General features: G+C 43.4%; 3 protein-coding genes across 8 annotated transcripts in view; 1 reads left to right on the top strand and 2 right to left on the bottom strand.

Moving 5' to 3' along the window:
- Positions 1-831: 831 nt before the first annotated feature.
- Positions 832-4,229, bottom strand: PTRHD1 (peptidyl-tRNA hydrolase domain containing 1). The gene is made up of 2 exons (XM_029232098.1): positions 3,934-4,229; positions 832-1,535 (listed from the first exon to the last, which is right to left on the bottom strand). The coding sequence occupies exons 1-2, from the start codon at positions 4,183-4,185 to the stop codon at positions 1,365-1,367; spliced, it is 423 nt and encodes a 140-aa protein (XP_029087931.1). The 5' UTR covers positions 4,186-4,229; the 3' UTR covers positions 832-1,364.
- Positions 4,104-18,614, top strand: CENPO (centromere protein O). Of its 3 annotated transcripts, none has more exons than XM_029232094.1 (8): positions 4,104-4,303; positions 4,626-4,734; positions 6,309-6,478; positions 12,481-12,598; positions 13,293-13,552; positions 14,518-14,689; positions 15,435-15,601; positions 18,434-18,524. In XM_029232094.1, exons 2-7 carry the CDS (start codon positions 4,689-4,691, stop codon positions 15,569-15,571), a joined length of 903 nt encoding a protein of 300 aa, XP_029087927.1. In that variant the 5' UTR covers positions 4,104-4,303; positions 4,626-4,688; the 3' UTR covers positions 15,572-15,601; positions 18,434-18,524. The 3 variants fall into 3 exon arrangements, with proteins under 3 accessions (XP_029087927.1, XP_029087929.1, XP_029087930.1); XM_029232096.1 differs by lacking the exon at positions 18,434-18,524 and adding an exon at positions 17,009-17,072; XM_029232097.1 differs by lacking the exon at positions 15,435-15,601 and having other exon boundaries at positions 18,434-18,614.
- Positions 17,508-19,821, bottom strand: part of ADCY3 (adenylate cyclase 3) — an 81,414-nt gene continuing 79,100 nt past the window's right edge. For all 4 annotated transcript variants that reach the window (XM_029232092.1, XM_029232090.1, XM_029232091.1 and 1 more), the window contains 3 exons: positions 19,322-19,442; positions 18,554-18,678; positions 17,508-17,744 (listed from right to left, as the gene is read on the bottom strand). In XM_029232092.1, the coding sequence (XP_029087925.1) occupies positions 17,562-17,744; positions 18,554-18,678; positions 19,322-19,442 (429 nt within the window). In that variant the 3' untranslated portion in view covers positions 17,508-17,561. The remainder of the gene's footprint in view (positions 17,745-18,553; positions 18,679-19,321; positions 19,443-19,821) is intronic.

Genomic DNA, 19,821 nt, shown 5'->3' with positions numbered 1-19,821 from the left:
GAGACCATATCAACTCTCCTAGTTTCAAGTGACCATGTCTTATAAAGGAAAATCTTCCTATCTAGTAGCTTGGCAGTCTTGGTATCTAGAGGGTGGGGGGAAGTGTACCCATTTTACCTTGTACATTTCTCTCTGTATTAATATCTATATATCTGTCTTCTCACTAGATTCTTCATTACCTGAGGGCAAAAACTTTTATTCACCTTTGTATCCTCAGCTCTTAGTACAGCCTGCCACAGTAGACATGCAACAGATATCTGTTGAACAAATGACCCTTTATAAACTTTGCTTCACAGATGTCCAAACAATTTCAGTAGATGTCTCCAAATGTTTATAGAAATATTTTAAGCACTCAACAGTGTTATAATAGATGTTCAGAGAAGGGAGCTATCATTTTTGGCTGCGTTAGACTTTGTGACAGTGATAGCACTTGAGCCACAAAGTTTCAGTCCAGAGGCAGGAAAGGGAGGGGGAGAGTACTAACATTCGACTCCCAGGCCAGAGACTAGAGGGCAGCAACTGGAGTCTTCATTGATACATCAAGTTTGGATCAGGGAATAGAAGATTCACCTGAAAAGGTAGGTAGGAAATATAAACGTGGAGGGCCTGAGGGCTAAGCTAAGGAATCTTGACTTTATTCCTGGGCAAGTTGGAGCCTATACTGAAAAGGGTGCTCAGTGATCCTATCAATATATGAACCTGGTGGCAGAACGCTTGCTGCCTTGTAACCAGGATACGCTAGGTGAGCAGACCAGTGGGACACTCGTGAGCGAAATGAGAGCCTGATTCAGGGTGGTGGCACTGGAAACTATAAGAAAATAGATGTAGCACTTCACATATTTTATTAAATCAAATTTTAACATCTTTGAAATGAAATTACATGTCTCAACTTAATTGGCAGCATTTCTTCTTTCTTAACAACACGTAAAATAATGGTATATCTTAAAGTTGATGGTGTCCAAGATTCAATGATTACAATATCTGGATGTGAGTAAGAAATAGGGCATTCAAAGGAAAAGTTTTAAACCTGGGTAACTGGAAGAACTCTATTATTCCTAACAAAAAAGTAAGGGTATTTCCTTGATCCCTATATGGGAGTCTAACCAAATCTCCTATTTGAGCAATGACCCATAGATGATAATGCTACTCACCTACTTTCCCCATCTGAACTTATAAATAATTAAAAATACTTATTAATGACAACTTTAATATGAACATGTTTTGACCCTCAAGAAACTGTCATAATTTAAAGGGAAGGGAATTGCCACTGAAAGGAGTACAGTACACGGTGCTTAGGGATGGACGGCGTGCAGCTTCTGGATCCAGCTGATACTCAAACATATCAAAGCAATTGATAACTTCAGTCATTTGAACAATCGGAACTTCTTCAAATACTGGTTCACTTCTTCCTTGGGGTAGGGACGGAGTGCAATGCAAGTGGGGATGTTCTCTGGCTGCTCCACCCACAGCTTGTGGTCAATGTTCTTCTGTTGCAGCGTCTCTGCCAGCAACTTTAAGGTGGTCTCATCTGGGGCCTACAAGGAGCAGAACACAGACTGAAAAGCCCATTTAGTAAGTGACAAAAGGCAAAGGGAAAAAAAAAAGTATGGAGGGGGGCTCCTCTTAACTGAAACTGGAGGAACAGCTCTACCAAAGAAGGAACTGTAGAGCATGTCTCTAGAAACAACAGCTTCATTGCTCCATTTGCCATTCACTCTCTGAAGGGGTGGGAGTGGGGGTGGGAATGCATTGTCAGTAATTATGCTCTACACATTTTCTAGTTCTGGTGCCTAAACAGCATCCCTAATCCCTCAGCCAGCTCTGACTTTAAGAGCTGACTACTGGAAGGATTTCTAAAATCACATCACCTCCACCTCCCTCCTACTTCCACCCTAGTCCACACAAACCTAGAAGGATTTTCTTTCCGCCAGGATAGTTCCCAGTTTTTAACTCAAGCGTGGGCAAACTATTCTCTAGTGTCCTTCTGAAACTGTTTCTCATCATCTTTATCACCCATGCTGAATCCCATTACAGGAAATAGCATAGCTATCACTCAGAAAATAAAGATACTTAGTGTGTTATGTTGCATAAGGTATATTTTTTTGCCTATGAAGGCAGAAGCCACTAAGATAACTAGAGGTTTGTCTTAATCAAATTAGAGGATGCTGGGATTGCCACTCTTAATCTGCTGAGTCCTTTGGGCATGCTGAAGAAGAATGCATTGACTTCCCCTCCCTCCTTCTTCAGCACCAGGAGCAGCACAGTACAAGTTAGAGTGAGTCCAAACCCTTGCTCTACCACTTACTGATTTGTGTGCTCTTTGATAAGTTATGTGACTTAGCTGAACCTTTGTGTCCCTGTTGTAAAATGGGATGATAATGCTTCCTAGTAGTAGTGAGATTCAATGAAATCAGGCTCAGATCTGTGCCTGACACAAAGCACCCAGTAAATGGAGTTAATCTTGGCACTGTCTTATATTTTATTGGTCTTTATGGCTACAGCACCACCTTTATTTAATCAGTGGTGACTCCTACGTCCCTTTCTTGAGTCATAGCTAACAACAGAATCATGAGATGTCTTTTAAATTCAGAGGAGTCACTTAATCTCTCTGGGCTTCAGATATCTCATCTGAGAAAAGGGGTAAATATTTTATCTGCCTGAAAGCAAGGGAGTGGGGGATGTCTGAACTACATGATTTCTTGAAGCCTTCCTATAAAATCCTATAAAAGGAATCTAAAGGAAAAAGCTATCTGTTTCTTTTCTGCCTACTTATAGATTCTCAAGACATTTTACTACAGGTTACAGTTTAATGTTTCATTACCCAACAGCAATTTTTCTCTTGCAAAATGATCTGCTTTTGCCAGCTGGCCAGGAAGGAATTACCCAACCCCTCCACCCCAGGTTTATTTATTAAAATAAATAAATTTTATGAGAAGAAAATTGCTTTAAAATGAAAGCAATATTTTTTTCATTATAAAATGTGTGCTTAATGTAGGAAACTAAAAAAAAAATTGAGAAGCATTACAAAATAACCAAAATTCCACTACCCACTCACTACTTAATATTTGGATATATTTTCTTAGTTCTTACTTTCAAAATCTGGATCACTTTGTATGTAGAATATATAGTTCAATTAGAATCACATCATGAGCACTCTTCCATGCCAGGTAAATATGCTCCAAAAACATGATTTATGCTAGTTTCGTAATAATCCATTATAAGGGCATAAGTTTAGACAATTCATCGTACTGGAAATTTAGTGATTTCCACTTTTTTTACTATTATAAAATGCTCCTATCCTTGTACAACGCTCTTTGGGTGCATCTTGCTATTTTCTTAGGATACATTTCTAGAGGCAGAATTGACAGAAGGTAAGGGTAAGATCTGTTTGGCTATCTGTAAAAAGAACCTTACGTGTGATGCTAGGTTCAAATTATACTAGGGTTCACATTTATTTTCAAATAATTTGGCGTCAGAACCAGGTAAATGCTCCAGTTTGACTTCACTTGCCATAAGGAACCCCGCGTCCTTACCCTTCTGGATCGGTTTTGCGAAGAGGGTTAAGGACAGTACTTTTCTGCGCAGCCATTAAAAGGCCGGCGCAGTGCACAGGTGGAAAGGCGGGTGTCGCTCCACCAGCCTCCGCCCTCACAGGCATCTGTTTAAGAGGGACGCAGGTAAGACCGAAGGGGTGCGGGAAGCATTTATAACGGGCCCGATGTCCACTCGTCACACCGTCAGGCCCCGCCCAGTCAAGGTAAGGCTCCCTGGGCAATAGCTCAAGCCCCAGAAACCTTACCAAAACTTGTAAGTCAAACACCCCTCCCCACTAATGCCACACCCACTCCATGAAGTTAGGCCCTCCGACTCAAGACCACACCCTCTTCCGGTCTCGATATCCTCAGGGCCCCTCCCCCTCCGCCCGGGCCTCACCTCGAGGACCACCTTGCGCATGCGCCCCAGCTCCCGGAGGTAAGCGGTCGTGTGCGGGTGGTCCCGGTGAATGTGCAAGGCCGCGGTGGCTGCGTGACAAGCCTGTGCTACCAATGCGCCCGCTGGCCAGGAAAACGGCGCCTGTGATAGATCCTTTCGTAACACCAGGTACTGTACCAGGATCTGCGGCTCTGCGCCAGCGGCCGCCATCTTCCCGCACAACTTAAAGGCCAGGCCTATCCTCCGATGCATGCCGGGATCAGGGAGGGGCCCTGAGTGCTGCCATGTTTTTGTACGTTGGGAGTGCAAAGCACGCTGGGACCGGTTGGCTTGGATTTGAAGGCAAGCGGGAACAGCCAGAGGAGAGGAGGTAAGGGAAAGTAAGACCCAGTGGCGGTCGGGACCGTGACAGGGTGGAAGGCTGAGCGGCATTCTTACAGCTCCTTCCGTGTGCAAGGAAGCCCGGAGGAACCAGAGGCGCGGCGCCTTAGGAGCGCGCAGGGGCGGGGAGGTAGACGTGGACACCGCCGACTCGGAACCGGGGAGCGGACCGGGCGGGTCAGGGAAGGGGAGTCCTAGCGACGACACTTGGGGTGTCCGGGGCGCACGGGTGCGTACCAGCGTTGCGTGTGCCTGCCTTCTAGGTTTGTCTGAATATGAATCGGTTCTTGCCATTTTATTTTGTCTCCAAGGACAGCCCTATTACTGGTGCTTGGACAGCTTTCTAGCAAGGCTCTTGGAAATCTGAGGAGGAGATGGAGCTGGCGAATACTCTAAGTCAAGACGGCGAGTCCAGAGGAGGTATTCAAAGGGTCGCCTTTCCCCCCTTACTCCTGCTGCCCAAACAACGCGCAGGTTGAAAGCCCTTCCCTCCTCTAACCGATGTGTGACCTGTCCTGTTTGGGAGCAGGATGGTGAAAGGAACTAACATTGAAGACTTAAAGGGACAGGCAGCTAAGATCATTGGAGCAGGAAAAATTACTTCACATATTCTAGGCTCTTATCCCTTTCTAGACCAATAGGTTGCATTCCTAGTATGCGTTCATATTCAGAGCTACAGTTCTAGCCAATGAGCTTTCTTTACTCTTCCCAGGATTTGGGGGGAGCCATTTATGCATTACTCCCGTGGAAGAGGCAGTGACTGGTATTGGTCAGACCTGGGTTGGAGTCCTGGCTCTGCCATTATAAATACTGTGGCCTTGGGCAAGTTATTTTACTTTTCTCTGCCTCAGTGTTTTCATCTGGAAAATGGAGATGAATAATAGCATTGTGGTGGTGGCTGTGGAAATTAGATAAGTAATTCTTTTAATGCTTTTCAAGTGAAGCATTTAGCACATGCCTAATGCATAGGAAACATTAAATAAATGCTTTAGTTCTTTGCATGCTTTGCAAGTAAAGGATCTAGCACAAGTGTCTCTTTTTTAAATAAATTTATTTTATTTAGTTTTGGCTGTGTTGGGTTTTCGTTGCTGCACGCGGGCTTTCTCCAGTTACAGTGCGCGGGCTTCTCATTGCGGTGGCTTATTGTGGAGCACGGGCTCTAGGTGCGTGGGCTTCAGTAGTTGTGGCACGTGGGCTCGGTAGTTGTGGCGCACGGGCTTAGTTACTCTGCGGCATGTGGGATCTGACCGGACCAGGGCTTGAACCTGTGTCCCCTGCATTGGCAGGCGGGTTCTTAACCACTGTGTCACCAAGGAAGCCCCACAAGTGTCTTAATATGTAGGAAATGTTCACAGATGCTTCACTGCTAGAGTTGATTAGCATTATGAAACTGTGACCTTTACTATATTGGTCTTTAGTTAGTCTCTTAGGATCTGAGATTGCCTCTGAATTTCTATCTGTTGGTGAGCTTGTTTTCCTGTCTGATACCCAGTAATATTGGTGGACGGTTCCTTTCAGTGTGTGCCTTTATAGTCCTATGCTCCTAATACTTTTCAGAGTACTTATTCAAGCCTCTGTGGATGTCTAAATCCAGTTATGCATTAGCACTTTGGGAAAACATGCGTAAAACCAAAAAAAACAATTCTGCATTAAAAAAAAACAATTTCTGAGAGAGTCTGAATTTGGTGACCCTGTTTTCCTCTGGGTCACTATTATCATAGATAACTGAGATTAGCCATTTTCAGATGATGCCCTTTTTGAACAGTGTCTTGGTCAGGGACTGCTTGTAGGTCAGTGTTCGGCCTAAGAGGTTGCTGATCATTGACTTCTGTTGTCAGCTCCTCCTGTTTTATAAATTGTTGGCAACGTCTCCAGTTTAGCTGACCACAGAGTTCTGGAAAAAGGGTCACCCTCTGTTCTTCCCTGAAGTGCTTCCTGTTCCTGGGGTTAGAAATCCTTAGCTTCTTGTGAAATTCCCTTTTTACTTCCCTCAGGTGTTTTAGCTCACTTGGAAAGACTAGAGACTCAAGTGAGCAGATCCCGTAAAAAAATGGAAGAGCCACAGAGCGCACAGGCAGAGGAAAGTGCTCTTCGAACCAGGATTCATGAACTGAGACGTCTGCGAGATAAGCTGAGGGCTGAAGTGAAACAACATCAAGCTAGTGTGAGTAGAAGGGTGATCGACGTTGGCAGGCTTTCCTAGAGTGTAAAAAACAAACATGATCTGGGAATTAGCAAATTTGTGTAATACGTTTTACCTGTGGTCTTACTGAATGGATTTCAGTCCTTGATCCCTCAAGTGATCAAACCTGTAGAGTCGGCTAATGTCAATACCAGCTAACAGCTGGCAGGCATTACTGATGGGCCAGGCGAATTCTTCATAATAATCTCTTAAACCTGCCCTCATAGACATGAGCCTTTTACCTTAATCTCAGCCAGACTTGAGTCATTGGTACTTTTGTCATTAGCACCATCTTTCTATAACCCAACCTGAAACCTCACAGTAAACTTCGACTTTTCCCTCTTTTCAGCTTTCTCTCTAGCCCAGGTTCAGTTAGTAAAACCTGTCAAATTCTTCTTTAGATTGTCTTTGTGCCCCTCCCCCACCCCCTGCTGTAGAGCACGTATTATCCACATGGGTCCTAAATATTTACCAGGTGATTTAGATGGCGGGATTATTGCAGCAGTCTGCTAGTTTGTTTTCTTCTGGTATTTATACTTCTCTGATAAATTCCGCACAGCCAAGAAAATCTTCATAAAACACTACATTTTTCATTAAATTACAAGTTTCCTTGCTCAAAGTGTCAGTAATTATTCATTCTTCCTGGGCTAAGGTCAGCCTTCTTTTTCTTGTCTTCCCTCCCTCTCTTCCTTTTCCCCCTTTCCTCCATTCTCTTCCTCCCAACCCCCTTCCTTTTTTATTAAAGTAAAAAATATATATATATGTATACACATACACACATCTGTGTATATATGTTGTGCACAAATCTGAAGATCCTTTTACAGAACGAACACACCCTGGTAAGTACCACACAGATCAAAGTGTAGACTACTACCAGCACCCCAGAAGTCTCCCTCTTAAATCCTCCTAGTCATTTCCCTCAAGGTAACTGCTATTCTGGTTTCTGTTACTATACATTGGTTTTACTTGTTATGGAGCTTTACATAAATTTAAAAAGTATAAACTCTGTTATGTCGGGCTGCTTTTGCTGAATGTTATCTCTGTGAGGTTCATCCATATTGGTGCATGCTGTGGTCACTCTTTTATATTGCTATATAATTATTCCGTTTAAGAAATATCCCACAATTTTTTTACTTATTGTACTTATTGGTGACATTTGAGTTATTTGGATTGTTTCACTTTGGGGCTATTAAGAATAATGCTGCTGTGAACATTGTTGTTCCTGTCTTTTGATATAAAAATATATACTTTTCTGTTGAATTGCTGGGTCACAGGGTATGCAGATTATCTTTAGTAAGTACTGTCGAACAGTATTTGAAAGTTATTGTACCAGTCTTACATTCCCAGCAACAGTGTATAAGGTTTCCATTGTTCTGCATCTTTACTGATACTTGGTGTTGTCAGTTTTAGAAATTTTTCATTCTAGAGTGTGGGAGTAAATCATTGTGGATTAATTCGCGTTCGCCTATATAACTGATGGTTTTAAGTACCCGTTTGGACACTTGAAAATCTTCTCTTGTGAACTTCTTAAGACTTTTGCAGAATTTTTATTGGGCTGTATATCTATTAAATTGTAGAATTCTTTACACATTTTGGATATGAGTTATTTGTTGTGTATCTGTATTCCAGATCTTCTTTTATTTTTTTTTGTTTTTTTTTTTTTTGCGGTACGCGGGCCTCTCATTGTTGTGGCCTCTCCTGTTGCGGAGCACAGGCTTCGGACGCGCAGACTCAGCGGCCATGGCTCACGGGCCCAGCCGCTCCCCGGCATGTGGGATCTTCCCGGAACGGGGCACGAACCCGTGTCCCCTGCATCGGCAGGCGGACTCTCAACCACTGCGCCACCAGGGAAGCCCCAGATCTTCTTTTAAAGACTGGCTTGCCTTTTCACTCTCTAACAATGTGATGAGAAGAAAGTCTTCATTTTAATGAAGTTTGATTGAGGAATCTAACTTTATGCTTACCGTTCTTGTTTCCTTTTAATCTTTGCCTGACTTTAAGAACATGAAGATATTCTGTGTTATTTTCTAAAAGCTTTATTTTACTTTTTATTTTCAGAATTACAGTCCCTCTGAAATTGATTTTTGTGTATGGTGTGAAATAGAGGTCATACTTCTTTTTTTTTTTTTCCATATGGATATCCAGTTCATCCAGTACTACTTCTTGAAGACCACTCTTTTCCCACTGTATTGCAGTGGGTCTTTGGGTCCACTGTGGGCCTGCTTCTGAGTTCTGTTCTGTGCCATTGGTCTGTTTGTCTTTGTGCTAGTACCAGAGGTTTATTACTGAAAGTTTTGATACCTATAGTTTAGGTCTTCTTCAGAATTATCTTGGCTATTGTTGGCCCCTCGAATTTCGCATAAATTTGGGAATCGGCTGTCAATTTCCAAAAAGAAACCTCCTGTAGCTTTGATTGGAATTGCACTGAATCTATATATTGATTTGGAGAGGACTGAAATCTTTATAGTATTGTGTCTTCCAGTCAGTGTACATGGCGTATCTTTTAGCTTCTTGGGATGAACACTTATTGTTTTATAAGTCTTTTTTTCTCCTGTATGTGTTTAAGGTTATAAATTTCCCTCTAAGCATAGAATCTTAGTCCATATGGGCCACAATAACAAAAGTGCCATAAACTGGATGACTTATAAGCAACAAATATTTATTTTTTACAGTTTTAGATGCTGGGAAGTCCAGGATCATGGCACCAGCAAATTCAGTGTCTGAGGACTTAACTACCTCTTTGATTGTGGTCTTACTGAAACCTCACATGCCGGAAGAGGCATGCTAGCTCTTTGGCATCTCTTTTATAAGGGCACTAATCCCATTTATGAGGGCTCCCCCATCATGACCTAATCACCTCCCAAGGGCCCCACCTCCAAATATCATCACGTTGGGCTTTAGGTTAGGTTTCTGAAGTTTGAGGGACACAAACATTCACTTCATAGCACATGGCTTTAGCTATATCCCACAAGTTTTGGTATATCATGTTTTCATTATTTCAATTCAAAATATTTTTGATTTCCATTGTAATATCTTTTTCCCATAGGTTTGTTTTAGAAATATATTGCTTAATTTCCAAAAATTGGGGGATTTGTTAGTAATTTTTTTAGTTACTGATTTATAGCTTAATTCCATTGTGATCAAAGAACATGACCCAGCATGTGGTCAGTTTTGATAAATGTTCCAAGTGCATTAAATGTGGGTTTTGCATTTTGGGGTACTGTATTCTCTCTATCAAATAGACCAAATATGTTCATCATGATGTTCAGATATTTTATATCCTCACTAATTGTCAACTTGTTTATCAGTTACTGGGATAAATGTGTTGAAATCTGCTGTAATTGTGGATTTGTACATTTTTTTCCCTTTCATTCCATTTTGCTGTATAGTAGGTACAAACAAATTTAGGATTGTTGTATCTTCCTGGTTGACTTAACTTTTATCATTATGAAATGTTCCCTTTTCTTTTAGTTAAACTTCTTAAAGTCAACTTTGTCAAATATTAGTATCACTACAACAGCTCTTGTTCTTGTAAGTATCAATAGCATATAGTTAGACATTTCTAATCCAGCCTGGCAGTCTTTGTCTTTTAATTATTTAGTCCATGAACTTTTAATATGATTACTAACATATCTGGATCTCAGTCTACCATGTTATTATTTATGATCTTATTTGTTCTCTGTTTCTCTTTTGTCTTTTCCACCTTTTGGATTGATCTTTTTTTATTATTTCACTTCTCTAATTATACATGCTTTTAGCATTCTTTTTGTGGTTATCCTCCACAAAACATGCTTTTTTTCTTACTAGAATATACTTTAGATTAGTACTTGTACCACTCTCTGGATAATTACAGAACCTTCTAACATCTTTTCTCTCCCACACATGCAGCCTTTCATATTATTATTGTCATATGTTAATTCTACATATACTTAAAACTGTATGAAACACTTTTGTTTGTATAGTCACTGTGCCTTTAGAGTTATATATATATATTTACCTTTTTCAGTGCTCTTTATTACTTGCTGCATTTCCAGATTTTCATCTGGGATTATTTTCCTTCAGTGTAAGTAGTTCCTTTTGGTACTACTTTCAGTGTAAATTTGCTGGAAATAAATTCTCTATTTTTGTTTGTCTGAAAATGCCGTATTTCACTATATTTTTCATGTTTAAAGGGGTATTTTTGCTCAGTATAGAATTATAGATTGAAATTTATTTTCTTTTATACTTTAAACACATTTTTCCATTTTCTTCTAGTTCCATAGTTTCTGTCAGATGTTAGTCTTATTGTTTGCATATAGTGTGTCTTTTGCCCTTTGGCTGCTTCATGGTTCTGTCTTTGGGTTTTAGCAGTTTTATATCATAATGTGGCTAGGATAGGTTTTCTTTCTTCAGCTTGGTGTTTGTAGCACTTCTTAAATTAATTACTTGCTGTTTTTCATTTATTTGGAAAATTTGGCCAGCATCTTTCAAATAATGCATCTGCCTCATTCTTTCCTTTATTTCTGGGGCTCCCAAGTGTGGAGTTTTTGTTTTGTTTTTACTGTGACCTATGTCTTATATCTTTAGATAAGAAAATATACCTATTTTTTACTTTTTCTATGTGTCCAGTCAGCTTTTAAACCTGTTGAATTCCTGATTTTGGTTATTGTATTTTTTGGATTTAGGATTTTATCTGACTTTAATAGATTCCAGCCCCTTCGTGTGAGTTCTTCATCTTTTAATCTATTTTAATGACTATGCCTAATAACTCAAATAGCTGAATCCCTTTGGATCTGCTTGTCTTCTTTTTTCTCCTGGTTTTCAGAGGTCTGTTCCTCTTCCCTGATATGCTTCATATTTGTCAGTGATGGGTGTCATATGAAAAAATATAGGGATTCTGAACTATGTCCTCTTCCTCCAGCAAGAATTTCATTTTTTTTCTGACAGGCAGATAGCATATGGGCATATCACCTTAATCGTTGAAGTAGTCTGTTTCTGGTTTGCCCTTACTCCTAGGGTGTAGTCCTTTGGTGGGGGGCGGGGGGACCTCACTTGAAAGCTTGGGTGTGTTGGGAACAGATCTGTCAAGATCCCCCTTCTTTGGCAAGCCCTGATCTCCAGAATCTCTGCTTAGCTTTTTAACTTTCAGGAGCTTCTTTCTGTTTTGGTTTCTAAGTACCCAGTCACACATAGGCAGTTTAGGATTTGGCAAGTGCCTGGAGGGCAAGTTGTATGCAGAATGTTGGGTTCCCTTTTCTATAGTTTGACCCACAGGAAGGCTGCTCTGGTAACCTTGATTTCCAGTTTTTGTTTCCCTGGCATGGTGAGACTGCTACAAAATTTAGCCTGCAGCTTTCTATTTGGCCTGTATGCCTTGTGATTAAAATCAGCAAATGCTCTGAGGGGGAAAACCTCAGGAAATCCCAGCTAACTTCAGAGCATTTATCTTTAGTCTTCAATCTGGCTATTTTGGTGATTCTCCAGTGCCTTCGGGCCATTTTCTGTTTGTTTACTTGCATGATTGCTTATTCCTCTTTGGTATTTGATCCAGCTTGTGTAGTTGTCTCAGAGGGAGAGTTAGTCCAATACCTCCTACTGGGCCGTATCTCGCAGCGTGTGGCTTAGTGTCAGTATTTCTCATCCTGGCACTTGAAAACCTGCACAGTCTGACCCAAACCAACTTTCCCAGCCTTGCCTCTTCGCAGCTGTTTTTGCTTCCTAGACTTTCCTGACATCCTTTTCTTTCTCCTCTCACAGTATTCTCCATGCCAACCAAGTTTATTGTTGTCCAGGCCAGCACAATTTCTACTTCTGATTCCTAGCACTGTAACCCACAAGATTCTTCCTCTGCTGTTAATTCATAGCACCAGGTGGCTATGTAGCATTTCTTGATCGATTATATAATAAAAAAATACTGTGCATTTAAACTTTTTCCAGGTAGGTGAGGGCATGGGATTTCTATTATGCCCCTTTGTACCCAGTTTGATCTGCTACATATCTCGCAGGTTAAAGCATCTACTACCAATGTAGAATCCGACCAAACATTAGAGATTACTGAGCAAGAAAGTTTGAAGAGAAAACGGGAAAACGTGAAAGCCATTCTGCAGGCATATCGTTTTACAGGTATAGTTTTTTTCTGACCTGTTTCAGTCTGGGTCTCTTGTCTCTAGTGAGTTAGTTTGCAAGATGTATTATAAGTCCTGGACTTACTTCATGAACATTGACTTTTGCCCCCTTCAACATACACACACAAAGCTGGCATGCTATTCATAGGCAACTTGACCTACAAGGTTGGCCTCTTTGTGCAGCAGCAGGTTGACTGGTGGCTGGCTTAGACTGTTCATTTTTAGCAGTTTGACATGTGCTAGATGGTGTGCTGGAACTTCCTTTACTGCTGGCTTGCTTCATGCCACTGGTCAAATCGTTTGAACCCCTCAAGTCTCTGTTTCACCATCAAAATGAGGATTTATTTACCTATTATCTGTATCATAAGAGGATTGTGGGAAGACGTGGGGAACTACCGTAAATTATTTGACACTCAGGAAAAAAGAAGCATAGGTAAACTGAAAAGTTCAAAATCTCTTCCTCAGTAATTTAATATTTAGGATGCTCTTTCTTTCCCACCATTCTTCTGTGGTTTTATCAACTCAAAGTGAGCCAGAGTCAGTGAGAAGAAAGAGTCTGTTGTCATTCATTCAACGAGCATTTGAGCCCATGATGTATGTAACTAGGCAGTGCTGAGGGGACTGGGATGCACAGGTGAATAGGATACTGCCTTTGCCTGACATCTCTTAAGGTATCGTCTTGTTTGTCTCAGGGATCAGTGGGAAACTGACCAGCCGAGGAGCCTGTGTCTGCATCAGCACTGCTTTTGAGGGGAATCTGCTGGGTTCCTATTTTGTGGACCTTGTCATGCGGAAACCACTTCAGATACATCACCATTCGATTCCAGTCTTCATTCCCCTGGAGGAGATATCTGCAAAATACTTACAGACTAATATTCAGCACTTCCTGTTCACTCTCTGCGAGTACCTGAATGCTTACTCTGGGAGGAAGTACCAGGCAGATCGACTTCAGGTATCTGCGATCTTATAAAGCATTTTGTGAGCCCGGATGAGCTTAAAAGGAAAAAAAGGGACATGTTCTTTTTTTTTACTTTCAAATGTTTCATAACTCTGAGCCGGAAGTTTGACCACTGTCCTTCTAATGCTTGTTTCTTATTAATATACAAGCTATTTTCCACCTTCTCTTCTGTTGAAACTCTGGATGATGTTGAAGCATGGATACCAGTTAAGGGATTATTCACTCATGAATGGTGATTCTCAAGCTTTTGAACTTGACCCTTCCTTTGCCTCACAAAGTGGTAGGGTACAGTTGCTATACTTTTAATTCAACAGGAATTTATAGAGTACCTACTATGTGCCGGGTGTCTTGCTGAACCTTGGGTATAGGTGCAAAGCAGAATAATGGTTTCTTGAAATACCACAGAGGAATACTCTCCATCTTTGCCTAAGCTCTGGCTTACCTTCTATTTAGGGTTGCAGTTGAGCTTAGGGTTGAGGTAAAAAGGGGAAAAAAAGGTAGGAAATGAATGCAAATAGGGAATAAGTGACTCTTAAAATAAGTGACTCTTATACCTCTTTACGCATTTGGAATGACTCTGAAGCTCCTGGTTGTCAGATAAACTTCAACTGACATGTAGCCTGGTTGTCAGATAAACAAATTGGTACGTGAATGTAGACATGAAGCATCTCAGCCATATATATGTGTCAATGCAGTTCTTGGCAGAAATAGTATCTCCCCTGTATCCCCAGCCCCTGGCCATTTACTTAGACTCTAGGCTGCTACCAGTTCTTAATTACCTTATAAATCTCTGTCATTTGTCCTTTTTTCAGGCCTTTCTCTGTCCTTCATTTATTTCTGAGATTTAATTAATAGGCCCTGTTTTTGGTAGACATGTTTGAAGCGTCATAACCACTCACTGCCTTTGGAGTTGTAATTGTCATATACTTTGTGTCTCTTTTGATCCTCACCCCCATCAGAGTGACTTTGAAGCCTTTCTGGCTGGGCCTTTGCAGAGAAACTCACTGTGCAACTTGCTGTCATTTACTTACAAAGCGGAGCCGGAAGGCCAGTCCTTCCCATTTTGTGCTAGACTGCTATATAAGGACCTCACGACAACTCTTCCAACTGATGTCACTGTTACTTATCAAGGTAAGAGGAAGGATACCTCCAGGAAGAAATTGTAATATGCCTGGGTTACTCAGGTTGATTGAGACAGGGTGAAATAGACTACATCAGTTGGGCCTCCACTTTCTTCTGTTTATGTACTATGAAAAGAAAAATATGAAGATAGATACCAAGAATATCTTCCTTGTTTCTACCAAATTTTCCTCTCCTCTTTGTAAGCAGTAAACACAATTATCCTAGTTTTCCTTTCTCCTTTGCTCCATCCAACTCCGCTAGAGTTCTTTCAGCTTATGATTTGTTTTCATTGGAGACCCCTCTTAGACAGCTAATGAGGCTGTGTCGTAGGGTCACTGTGGTGGAGAGAGCCAAGACTCGTTTCACTGTGAAACCAAGTAGACATGACAAGTCAGCATATACTTAGCTCTCCAGAGACTTCTCTAAATGAGAATTTTTCAGGGATGGCTGAGACATTTGCTATGACTTTGTTTTCGTTAAGTGTACCATAGTACATGGGCGATAACGAGAAAAAGGATAAAATGCTTTTACGAGGAAGAAATTTTGAAGCTGCCACAGGTTTCACATCATAGGCTTTTGATTTCTCTGGGCAGAGTTTCTGGTCTCAAAATTTCATTGGACCAGTAAGGGGCAAGCCTCTCTCAGCTCCAGACCAAATTAAAAAAAAAGTTAGATGGGTCCAGAATATTAGTGATCCAAGTTCTGATTCCTACAGTTGCACTAAGTGAGATTGATAGGTTCTATCTTTTTCTAGGGACGGATGCATTATCCACCACACAGGAAGAACAGCGAGCAGCCCATGAAAGTCTGTTTTTTACAAAGCCCCTACATCAAGTGTTTACTTCATTTGCAAGAAAAGGAGACAAGCTGGATATGAGCCTGGTCTCCTAGAATATTATTTTCATTGGGAACACATCAGAAGTGAGTAAACTAGTACTGACCACAGTTGCAAGCAAGGTCCTGGGAACTGAAAACTGTTGAAAGGCTCAGACTCCTTGCCTGGGGACCGTCCTTGCAACGAGAACAGACACCCACCTCACCAGCATGGTTAGGGACAAGTTTGAGTCTGTAGACGCTGGCATTTTCACACAGTTCTCCATGATTGCCTGGTCACTTGTTACAATGCTCAAGAGTATCTCTTCTCTTGAGATATTGATTTGATCATACATTTTAGCTAAAAATCAGAGTGGTCTGTGGGGGTAATGGAGGGCATTTTGTGAAAAAGGGAGTATGTACCATACAATTGAAGAGTATTTCTAGCTTTTATGATACCTTCAAGTAATTTTGCCTTACTTTCTTTCCTTATCTGTGACTTTTGAAAAGAAAGTTCTTAGAACACTCTAGGTTCATGATATGACATGAATCATATAGTTAAGAAGGGAAGTGTGTTTAATCTTTGGTTTGGAATGGAATATTCTAGGTCACTGCTTTACAAAGAATATGGCATGAGAAAGTACTATGGATAAAATAATCAGGGTTCCATGTATCTCATATGTCGTTTCCTAGAACATGTTAGTAGAGCACAGAATGTATTAAGCTCAGCGGTAAGAAAGCATGATCAGAAGTCTCCTCATAATTTGATCACTGCAGAGGGAAGCGGATCCCTCTCCTTTATCTCTTTCCTCTCCTGGAAGCTCCAGGCCCTGGCTGTACATGTATCTTCCTCATCTCCTGGTCCAGTTAGGGTACCACTTCTTGTAACCATGGCCTCTGCTCTGCTGGTGCTTTTTGTTCCTTGGCTTGGGAGTATACGCAGGGCTAGTGCTCGGATGTAAAAACCTGTCATCGTGCTATTTTAATTCCTGTCCCGTTTCCCGCCCCACCCCCCCAGTCACAAATAGGAGTCATTACCACCTGTACTGCCCAAGGCCAAGACCTGATGGCCACGCAGCAACCTGCAGGTGTGGCAGCCCCAGCTAACTCTGGGAGGAGCACAGGGGAATGGTCAAGCCAGCTTGGACCACCATTTAGAAAGAAGCAGCTTAAGAACAGAGCAAGGTCCTAGTTTAAGCTCTTGCCTTCCAGGCACATGGTGAGGACCAGTGTGGGAGGCAGCAAAGCACTTCTCAGGTGAGGGCTGTTAACAGAATTTTCCCAATGATCGCATCCAAGCTGAATAAAGCTTTTAATAAAACAGTCTTGTTCTTTATCAATACCTGTAAATTCGCTTTTAAAGCAGTAGCAAACGCGACTGTAGCAAGAGCTCAAAAGGCAAGGCAATATCGGAAAGTGTTTTTTAACAGAAAGTTAAAAATATAAATGTAGAAGATCTGTTTATATATTTTTCTTTCAGAAATAAAGTCCCTTTCCCTCCCTCCCTCCCACCAGGTAAAACCCTCCCTCCCACCAGGTAAAAGGAAATATTGCACTTTCTGCTCTCATGACTAAGGTGACTGACTGGGGTTCCAGAAGAACCTTTCAAGATTATCAGGACGAGGCCCATGTCACGTAACTCGGACCACAGAGGCAAGCAGGTCTTCAGAGTGAAAAGCACTGCTTCCAAGTTCTAGCTGGGGACAGAGCAGCTGCCAGCCCTGTCGTAAACAGAGCTGCCCCCCCTGTGCTCCCAGCCGGGCCCAAAGGCAGCAGCCTTGTTCTGCCTCTGGTACATTCCTGCTCACAGTGGCCACGGCCTCTCTGGGGGAGGAGGGCTGGTCGAAACTAGGGCTCTGGAAGGTTACTCCAGTACTATGCCTAAGAGCCCTACTCTCTGGGGAAGCTACAGGCACTACAGGCACACCAAGGAATAGTATGGCCACCCTCAGAGCTCACATGTCCATAAACAAATGGACTTGGTCACTTGTCCTTTCCCAAGGCCTGCCTTTGATTCCAGAAAATAAACTCTCCCTCCCGTGTGGACTCTCGTGGGGCTCGAGGCCATTCAGGAGTTGTCTACTACCTGGTGGGGCAGTGTAACCGAGGAGCCATTAGGGAACGTGGCAGGCTTCTCTCGCCCCTTCAAGAAGAAGGTTAGCAGCTCCCCCTTCCCTTTCACAAAGATGGGCCCTCTCCTCACAAAGCGGAAGCCGTACTCTCGAAGGATGACTTGAGTTTCTTCCACCACCTGTAGAGGGAGAACCGAGAGTGTCGGCTTAGAGAGTGAACCTGGGCCGAGGGGCCCGGTGCTACCCACGCAGGGTCCCCGTCCACAGGCTCCCAGCGCTCTTCTCCTGCCCCTTCCAGCCTGTGTACCGGTGGGGGGGGGGGGGGGGGGCTTGCCTGGCCCGCCCCTCTGTAACCTTCGTGCTCCCTCTCCTAGGAGGTCAGCCACAGGTCGCCTTGCTTGGCAACTTGCATGCCTGCTTTTCTCTCCCCTTTGCCCTTCTTGTGGAGCTTTCCTGCCAGAGCCAGTGATACAGATCAGGGTGGTTTTGCGGGGAGCTGTTGGAGGCCCAAGGTGTCACTGGTTCACACCAAGAGGCAGGACATGCTTTTTTTTTTTTTTTTTTTGGCAGTACGCGGGCCTCTCACTGCTGTGGCCTCTCCCGTTGCGGAGCACAGGCTCTGGACGCGCAGGCTCAGCGGCCATGGCTCACGGGCCCAGCCGCTCCGCGGCATGTGGGATCTTCCCGGACCGGGGCACGAACCTGTGTCCCCTGCCTCGGCAGTCGTACTCTCAACCACTGCGCCACCAGGGAAGCCCGAGCAGGGTATTCTTTTATCCAGAACTTAAACCTGCATTTTGTAAATGGGTTTGAAGTATTTATTCCGTTTTACTGAAGCATCTCTTCCCACTCTTGCCCTTGATCTCAGCATTGCCAACTTAACGTTCTGGGCCAACAGAAAGGAGGCAGTAGTGCCCAGCAAAACATGCATTATTCCGATTCCACTCCCTGGATCTGAGCACACGGTCGGCTCTGTTGCTAGACGTACCTGAATGTTGCCCATGACCCCTGTGGACTCCATCCTGCTGGCTACGTTGACTGTATTGCCCCAGATGTCATAGTGTGGTTTCCGGGCTCCGATGACGCCAGCCAGTACCCCTCCTTTGTTCATGCCTGAGGTAGAGGCACAGAATTCAGCACAGCCCCATCTCAGAAGCCACCAACTCTTCTCACGGAATTTGTCACCTGGCTCCAACCACAAAGCTCCTAGTTATGTAACATACTCCTCGTCAAGCCTAAGCTACCGGAGGACAGAAGTCACGTGTCCTTCTCACCCTCCTCGCTCTGTGCTCGGTAAATGTCAGCCACCCCAATATACTAACTCATTTAGGACAGAAGTTGCCAGTTTCTCTCTTGGCACACCTGGTACTTCAAGTCTCCTGTGACCTTGCCCAGGATCGAGACCCCCTTCCCAGTAGTGGGTGGCAGGTGACATGAATCCTAACAGGCTGGACTGAGGTGAACAAGGCCCTCAGGCACAGAAGATTTTCTGGAAAGGTAGACAAACTCAAGTCCCAGCCGGATTCAGAAGGAAGGCCATCATCGTCAACAGCGTGGGACAGGGATGGCTGACCATTTCATCGCACTTTCAGTTCGATCATCAACCTAAAGACCGGTAAGGTCCCTTCCAGCTCGGTGAGTATGACCCTCCGCAGCCCAAACGCCTCAGGTGTTTCTAAGCCCCGTCCTCCCCGATTTGCCGAGCCCCCTGCACTAGGGGGAGCACGGCAGGAGTGGGCGAGCCGAGAGGCCTTACCGATGCGCAACATGAAGTTATTGAAGGACTGGTTGTTGATGTTGGTGAGCGTGTCTTTCATGGCGAGTGCGAAGTCGGCCAGATCCGCCAGGTGCTGCCAGCGCTCCTTGTCTGACCTCTCCTGCACGAGAAAGCAACCGTGAGCGCCAGGGCCAGCCGGGCGCCTTCCTCCCTTCACCTGCTAGTTACAGGCTTTGTTCTGCACTTCCTCCCACAGGGGAGCCAGGGACCTCTTTAGCTCTGACTTGTCACTGTGACAGCTCACCTGGGTCCCTCTGGGTCCAGGGCAAGGATGGGCAGAGGTGGTGGGGAAGGCAAATCCTTCCCAGCCCAGCTGCTGTCTGCCATGCATCTGGCAGGGTCGTGTCACCACCCTGTCTGAACCTGGCCTTTGAATTTTGTATCGTTGTCCTCGTTTTGTTTCAAGTAATTGTAAGCACTCGAGGGTGATGACCATTCTAGATGTGTTTCTTTAACCTCATCCATAAAGTGGAGATGGC

Source organism: Monodon monoceros, unplaced genomic scaffold, assembly GCF_005190385.1.
Source record: "Monodon monoceros isolate NGI ecotype Baffin Bay Population unplaced genomic scaffold, NGI_Narwhal_1 Super_Scaffold_19, whole genome shotgun sequence".
Taxonomy (NCBI): domain Eukaryota; kingdom Metazoa; phylum Chordata; class Mammalia; order Artiodactyla; family Monodontidae; genus Monodon; species Monodon monoceros.
This window is presented reverse-complemented; position numbering and strand designations above follow the sequence as displayed.